This window comes from Tarenaya hassleriana, unplaced genomic scaffold (assembly GCF_000463585.1).
Source record: "Tarenaya hassleriana unplaced genomic scaffold, ASM46358v1 Cleome2, whole genome shotgun sequence".
NCBI lineage: Eukaryota > Viridiplantae > Streptophyta > Magnoliopsida > Brassicales > Cleomaceae > Tarenaya > Tarenaya hassleriana.
The window spans coordinates 5,586,687-5,594,336 of NW_010965372.1; the positions used below are offsets into that span (position 1 = coordinate 5,586,687).

Here is a 7,650-nt window from a genome sequence, read left to right on the forward strand (position 1 = left end):
AACCGCTCGGTCCTTCCGAATAGAGCGTCGGGAGATACGCTTTATACGCAGGAAGGTACCTCGAAACAAAGTCCCTAACCTGCATATGTTTCCTTGAACAATGATCTCTCTTTCTCTCTCGAGTTTTCGAGTTTCTACAAGGCGAGAAACAATACAGTTTAATGAACATGCTTTACGGATATGTACCTCTTCATCCGACATCCCGGGATTCCCTGCCTGCCTCATAGCGATTTCAGCCTGGCCAAGCAAAACAAACCGTGCTTGATTACCGAAAACTGAAAGGTGGGTTATCTTCTTGTCTATGATACCAAGGAATGAATCCGAGGTTGGAAAATGAGTCTAAAAGCTGTTGGTTTGCTCCATATACAAACCTGCAGCCGCCATTGGTAGACGTAACTCGGGTCCTTAATCTTGATGATGACCCAAGCATCGATATACTTGTCCCATGCGTTGTAATAAGCTTCGAGGTTCTTATTCACTGTCTCCAACTGCAAAAGCAAATGAAAGTTCAATGTAAGATGTCGGTCAGATGGATAAAGAACTGCCATTGTGTAGAAGCTGTAATTACATAAGACCTGAGGATCAACTGCTTTAACGACTTCCGATGGAAGTGGTCTGAAACCGAGCATCCACCCCTCGAAGAGAATAACCTGTGGAGAAATTGACCAAAAACAATATACAAGGAGGATTTTCACAGTCTTATCGAATCTCTAAGAGGCTGGCAGAAAAGAATTCAGTAAAAGAAGAATATATAAATAAAAGCTCAGTTATCAACTTTAAACATGAGAGAGTACCGTTAAAGGTCCTGAAACTTCCGGCCACGTCGAAGCATCAGCTCGGTCACCCCTCCCCTTATAAGCAGACTGCACCCCAAAGAGAAAGACATCAAGAAACCAAACACTAAATTGCGCCTCAGTAGTGTTGAAAAGCAGAGAAGAAGCTGTGACTCACCTTATCATACCGAGGCACTTTCATCTTAATGCCTACAACGCTCAAAAAATTCAATCGGTAAATAAGAAAAGAAAGAGCAGAAAACAAAGCTCGTTGTTGATGAAACCGACCTTCTCTGGTCATTTTAGTCAGAGATTCTAGCGTTTCCACGGATAATTCAAGATCATGACTACCAGCATTTCCACGGAACTGGAAAGAAGCAAATAAGCAAAACCCTTTGTCAGGATCCAGATAAAGGGAGACAAAAGGGTTGAAAAATGGAAGGTGACATTACCTCCAACAGTGCATTTCCCGGATTTGCTTCTCTCAGTTTGGCCTACCAACAATGGCAGTCAAAACAACATAAGCAGAAAACAGAGAGAAAAACCGAGAAAGTGAGTAGCTTTTTTCACATTATAACACCTGGCCTTCTGCTGTCAGGTAGAAATCGTCTATGGATATGGTTGCCGACTTCCTGAGACCGCAGCAACAAAATCCATTAATTGGTTTCTCATTATAAGAACAATTTTGCTCGCATAAAAGTGAATCAGTGTGAAGCTAAATACCTGCTGGTAGTTTTGAAAAGATAATCAAGAGCAAACACAAGCGTCGTCTTACCACACCCTTGTGGCGCGCTAAAACCAATCTGCAAGAGTTCAAAAGCATTGATCATCTCTCTTGATTCACTAATCAAACGACTCTTTTTTTTTTCTTTCAATATAGTAGATAAGTAGTTTGAAACGGTACCACTAGTGGAGGTACATCTTCACCATCTTCGAACTTTGAATTGTGCAGAGCAATCTGATTTTCGCACCATACAAAGACGGGTATATAGTAATGGTATATCCTGGCTTTCTGAGGAACCGTGAGACGGAGCTCGTTAAGCTGAAACAGTCTGCAGAGCTGTGAACCATACATTAGCCATTTGTCAATGGATTCTCCAATTTTTTCTGGAGTAAGATCCAATTTGTCTATGAGAGGGCCCGAGCTTATGAACTGGAAAAGATCTTGCACCGAAGCAACATCCACCGCCCTGGTTGGTAATGCCAAGCATTGCATCAATCTATCATTACCAGTTGCTGATACATTAACCATTGAATTCTCTTGCATCCAAGAACATCCACACCCTGCAAAAGAAACAACAGAAAACCCACAAGAAGTGTCTCCATATTCAGACCAATCTCCACTACAGGAACCAGAATGTTTTACATGACAGTTGAACTAAGGCCATTGCCAATTCACACGCTCAACAACAGAGACTTGGTTGAAAAATTCCAACTTTCCAGAAGAACCATTAAGGATACTCTGCAGGAAAGGCAATGCCTTTCAACATTATGACTGAATTCATTTTGCATTCCTGAAGCCAAATCGATCAGCCAAACTAACTGCCGCAGAAAGATTGTGACCAAAACTAAGATAAAACTGATAAGAACTCGTATCAGAATCTGTACTCCTTCCTCTACGAATCAATTGGAAGGACTCAACCCTCTAATGATTACTAGAAGAGAAGAACAGCTTGGATGATCTTGATTTGATAGAGGATCCCAACTCTCTACCCCATACAACCGTAAACCCTTTCTCAAAATTCTGCATGATCCCCCAAGACAAAGTAGCAGACTGTTTATATGCCACGACCTAACGATAACCCTAAACGTTCATCAAAACTAAACCCTCTAGAAGAAATAGAGTCTTAGACAAACGAACACAATTCCAAAACAGACTCTAATGGAGACTTCTCAAAACAAATTGCAGAGACAATCCTTTATTTCTCTTCTCACATCTTCCAAATCCTTCGCACATAAACCCGCCATGGCCTATCAAACACACGTAATGAAACCTAGCTCGAAATGCGGGTATTTCAGCGTATTAGCAACTCTCAACAAATCTCACAGCTACTTGTCCCCTTGATTCCATTTCTTTTTTCTGGTAACTCAACATCCATTCAGATTCCTCAGAGAAACATGATGAGAAGACGCCAAGAAAATGACAAACATCAAAGACCAAATTCTATCAGAAGAAAACCCACAATTTACAAACAAAAAAAGGTCCAAGAAAAAAAGATTGGTTTACCCGAGGACGAGAAATGGGCATGAATCGGCAAAAGCTTCGAGGAAGAAGAAGGAGAATAAACACCAACATGGTTGTCAATGTTAGAGGAAAGGAAACGCCTTTTGGAATTGTTGTTATTATTATTAAAATAAAGATTATAATAACAAGGAAAGGGATCATCTTTCTGATAAAAACTGTTACTATAATGCCAAAGAGTCGCCTGCCATGGCGATGCGCTCGAAGTTGCTGCCGCCATTCTCTCTCAAGCAGAGCGACACATCAGCGATGACGAGAAAACAAAACCAAAACAAAATCGGAAGATTTTTATTTTTTATTTTAATTTTTGTGGGTAATATTTGTCTTCAGGATAACGTGTAATTAATTATGGAATTTGGGTTGTTTTCATCGGTTTGTTTGGATTTGCAGAGATTTAAATACAAATATATCCAAATATTTTGATAGACAAAGCAAAAAAGATGTCACGAAAAAAAGACAAAAATTAAACCTATAGCGGATTCCGGAAATTATTGATAAAAAAAGAAAAAAAAGTTCCCGAAATTCAAGCATAAATGTTCTTCAGGCATCATATGAAATAGCCGACGTATTTAGATAATTTAGGTAAAATACGATATAGTTATAAATTTTGCATATTTTTTAAATACCAATAAACTTCACATATATTTCTGAAAATATTGAAATAGAAATTACAGTATTCTAAAAAAAATCCAAACTGTTACATTATGTGGCAATATAACTGTCCGGATTAAGGCAAAAAAAATGTACATACGAGAAATGCAAACAAACAACTAATCTGGTGCTACCGGTTAGTAAACCGAGTTCTGAAGAACCAAACCGATCTAACGTTCTAAATTCAAGAGAACCAAACCAACCCACAATAGACCGGATTTAATGTGGGGACGAGTTGGAACGTGGGACCAGTTTTATGGACAAATATAAATTTTATACTACTTTGATTAAACGATCAATGTGAAAAAAAGACCAAAAAGTTGTGGATCAAGAGATGAACCGCCCGGTTTAGGCCATTAGAATAACGTGTCAAGCAGTTTCGGAGAAGACAGAGCAGCCACGAACTTGAACTGCAGATGTAAGAAAGTGTTATGATTATATACATTGTAAGATCCATAAACCGGGATTAACCGAACATTCTGCTGATAATTCGGTATTCGTTCGGTTAAAAGAAAACAGATTGAGATGGGTTTTCATTGTGGTTACCTTCTCTTGCCTATACTTGAAGCGAATAGCGTTCAAGGGGCATGCTCTGGTGTTGAGCTGCAACTCTTGCAAGGCGAAAACCGATGTTTTCAGATCAGATGCTCTATACGTTGTGTAATGCTCTAGAGTCGGATTCTGCAACATGAAGACAAAACCGAGATGATCCAAGATTCTTGGAACAGAACTGTGTCCTGAATCATGATCAAAAAGGAGAGAATAGAGCAGACCCAAGGGTGGCATGATTGATCCAATGTCCACTTGGCGAGAAAAACAGCAGAAGCGGCGATAAGAGAAGGAAGAAACTTGAGAAAACCATAGTCTATTAACGTCAATTCCGTCAGATAATTGGCCAGAAACTCCAGTTCGAGACTCCAGTTCTGCGGATCAGCAATCAAATACCTGTCAAGTCTTGATCTATGCACTAAACATGCATGAACAGATGCATTGAAAGCATGAAAGGAAAAAAAAAAAGGCATTCACCAGGTGAGATTCTTGCGCCGCTCGAAGAAATCTCCTGCAAGATTAAGGATACGAAATCAAGAAACGTCAAAGTACATGACAGTAAAAGGATTCAGAGTCAGGGTTGTAGTTCTGCTGGTATAAAGTCTGTTTCCGAGATACCTGAGGAATGTTTTTGAGGTGGGAGTGTGTATTTGAAAGCCAAAATACTTGAGTACTTCGTTCTCCATTTCCAGTACCTGATTTCTCGCGTAAGTGTTATCCGTGATGAAGCAGAACTCCTCAATGCGCGGTGCACATACTTCTTCATACTTCCTTTACACATTTCAAGAATTGCAGAAAACTCTTAGGGTTCTTGCTTGTCCTTGATTCACAAACCAGTACTGTTCTTTAGGACAAGACAAGTTACTGAAATTGCTGAAGAAACTCACGAAGCAATCAGCATGCAAGTGATGCCAAGCAGTTGAAGCCGTTGCCTTTTGAGGTAGTTTCCATGCAAGAACCAGTCTATGAGATACACCGTGAGGTACAAGGTGTCGGGCACCAGTGTGTATTCCTCAGAGACCTGAAATTGAAATCAGAACAAAGTAGTAATGTTAATACAACAGCAACACCGAAAAACACACGGCATGAAAGTTTGAATCAGAGGCAACACAAAGTAACAAACCTCCACGAGCCAATCAACTAGAATTCCCCGCATGGTTTGAGTGATATCCTTCTGTATTCTCTCCATAAAATCAGGAAAAGGTCTACGCTTTAGCTGTTGAAAGAAAGGTACAAACTTTCAGTGCTTTGAAGTGATGCATCCATGGCAGTACACAGAACAATATCAAAATCCATTGATCACCTCTGCAACTCGAAGGTTGTGGTAAATTTCAGGCGCATAAAGGCTGCAGAGTAGAGGATCCTTTTGATCCGAGTCAATGTCTATGAATTTTGGATTATCCAGTTCTGCTAAACTCCCGACGGTATCACTTTTCTCCACTGTAAACATATACAAAACCAACATGAATGATACACTTCAGTCACTAACATAACTTCATACAACGGTAACTGAAAACCCGAGAGTTATTGATCTTTGGATTCACATTTAGAAGCTGATTTTTCGGGAGGCCGTGGAGACAATCTAGAATTCGGCTTCTCATCACAGTTAGCAGCTCTGTCACTTGTGAGTAAGCTCGTTCCTGAATAAAGACGCGGGTTTCTTGATGTATTTGATGCTTTACTCAGTCCAGACTCAGCAGCTGTTGCTTCTGTCCCGGGTTGAAGATCAGATACTTGTGAAGTAACACAAGAACTCGCCCGTCCTTTCTGGATCTGATGGATGGTCTTTGCCTGTACGGAAAAACACAAGTATGGCTCATGAGAGTATTATTACATATAATCACTGAAAGCTGACATCTTAAGAAGGATTGTCTACTTAAGAACCTGAACTTTGGAAACATTAAGGCAGCTTTTGTATGAATTCCTGCAGCTAAAATTGGTGGCATCCCTTAGAATGGCACGCTTCTTAGATCCATTGGCTTTCTTCTCCTCTAAGGCTGTTCTTTTTATGTTAGCTCTCGGCGCCCATTGCTGATTCTGTGTTATAGCCACTTCTGAATGTTTTATCTGTCCCGAAGAACGCAAAGTAGATGCAAAGGCACGCGTAAAAGGGCGGCCATGGAGCACAACTGCATTGCCAGATCCAGCATTCTCCTTCCCCATGATCGAAATCCCCGGATAAGATCAAACCCTGAAGCATAAGATCTTAACACCGCCTCATTTTCCGATCTGTGAAATTGAAATCAAGGGGAAACGAAGATCAAAGAAAGTAAAGAAAGCTTGCGACAGAGACAACAGCAGAACCATCTCATGCGACATAACTGCAAAAGAGAGAGAGACCGCAACACGAATCAAACATCCTAAGTAATGTGGAATCATTTCATGTGAGTCTGAAGCCATGAAAAGAAAACAAGACGCAAAAAGACGATTGGTATCCTCTGAAACTCAGACAGGAGCTGCGTATGTATATATGAACGATGAGTTCTCATGGCTCAAGGCAGGAATTCACCACATGATCGTCGCGATGTGAAATTTTCCAGGAAAATTGGGCCATCGAATTCAAAAGTATCAAAAGAAGACACCTTCCAGTTCCAAGTTTCAGACTTTTTCAAACTTCTTACGATTCGAAAGTGAATCAGATATTATTTGATTTCCTTATTGAAAACGCCAAACAGTAATGCAGACAAAATCTCGACGCCACGGGAGAAATATGTTCCATTAGAAACGAAAGAGAAAATTTGTTAAAGCAAATTCACAGCGATATATACTCTGTGCAGAATTTGGTACCAACGTAAAAACACAAAATCTTCAGAATATATTTTCTAAAATGCAAACACAATATTAGGAAAAATAAATATTCGACGATCTATTTACCCTTCCTGCCTTTCTTGAGTCCCCGAAAAAAATATATACATTATCCACACACAAAAAAAGAACAGGAAAGAAGAAATTTTCTACGGATGTCCTCCGCAGCAACAGCCACATTTTCTCAGGAAACAAACAGAACTCACAAACCCGAGAAGTAAAGCTGCGAGATTTCCAGAAGTTATCGATCGATCAGCAGAAACACCCAAAAATCCACCCACATTTCCATTTTCTCGGGAAACAAACAGACCCACGAGAAAATCAGGAAAACCCATGAACGAAAAAAGCTTCAAAAATTCAACAAGGCGTCAACAAATGCCGTCGGGTCTCAGCTCGCACAAACGCTACGAAATGCAGATACGTGTATGCATACAAAGTAGCATGCATTTCAAATTTTTATTGTCGAAATAAAAGAAGGGAAAGATGGAGAAGGGTTTGAGATGGGACCTGAGGAAGCTCCAGAAAACTCTTCAAAAAAAAAACTTTTTTGTCTCCAAAGAAAAAAGATGGGAGCTTGGTGGTCAGATCGAGAGTTATACAGTCAATTGCTTTTAGGGACAGAGACTGCCT

At 40.1% G+C, this 7,650-nt stretch overlaps 2 protein-coding genes across 5 annotated transcripts in view; both read right to left on the bottom strand.

Moving 5' to 3' along the window:
* Positions 1-3,277, bottom strand: part of LOC104812476 (D-glycerate 3-kinase, chloroplastic) — a 3,881-nt gene extending 604 nt beyond the window's left edge. Inside the window, exons 1-12 of the mRNA XM_010539642.2 lie at positions 3,001-3,277; positions 1,678-2,057; positions 1,497-1,576; positions 1,354-1,405; positions 1,226-1,267; positions 1,062-1,140; positions 952-983; positions 795-863; positions 576-650; positions 372-488; positions 187-237; positions 5-79 (exon numbers count right to left, since the gene is read on the bottom strand). Coding sequence (XP_010537944.1) covers positions 5-79; positions 187-237; positions 372-488; positions 576-650; positions 795-863; positions 952-983; positions 1,062-1,140; positions 1,226-1,267; positions 1,354-1,405; positions 1,497-1,576; positions 1,678-2,057; positions 3,001-3,235 — 1,287 coding nt within the window. The 5' untranslated portion in view covers positions 3,236-3,277. The remainder of the gene's footprint in view (positions 1-4; positions 80-186; positions 238-371; positions 489-575; positions 651-794; positions 864-951; positions 984-1,061; positions 1,141-1,225; positions 1,268-1,353; positions 1,406-1,496; positions 1,577-1,677; positions 2,058-3,000) is intronic.
* A 397-nt stretch (positions 3,278-3,674) lies between these two features.
* On the bottom strand, positions 3,675-7,644 carry LOC104812477 (cyclin-A2-4-like). 4 transcript variants are annotated; one of them, XM_010539643.2, is made up of 11 exons: positions 7,528-7,644; positions 6,100-6,444; positions 5,760-6,006; positions 5,519-5,655; positions 5,339-5,431; positions 5,103-5,236; positions 4,834-4,986; positions 4,693-4,726; positions 4,440-4,589; positions 4,213-4,347; positions 3,675-4,076 (listed from the first exon to the last, which is right to left on the bottom strand). In XM_010539643.2, exons 2-11 carry the CDS (start codon positions 6,376-6,378, stop codon positions 4,023-4,025), a joined length of 1,416 nt encoding a protein of 471 aa, XP_010537945.1. In that variant the 5' UTR covers positions 6,379-6,444; positions 7,528-7,644; the 3' UTR covers positions 3,675-4,022. The 4 variants fall into 4 exon arrangements, with proteins under 4 accessions (XP_010537945.1, XP_010537946.1, XP_010537947.1 ...); XM_010539644.2 differs by lacking the exon at positions 7,528-7,644 and adding an exon at positions 7,227-7,448; XM_010539645.2 differs by lacking the exon at positions 7,528-7,644 and adding an exon at positions 6,725-7,193.
* Positions 7,645-7,650: the final 6 nt, after the last annotated feature.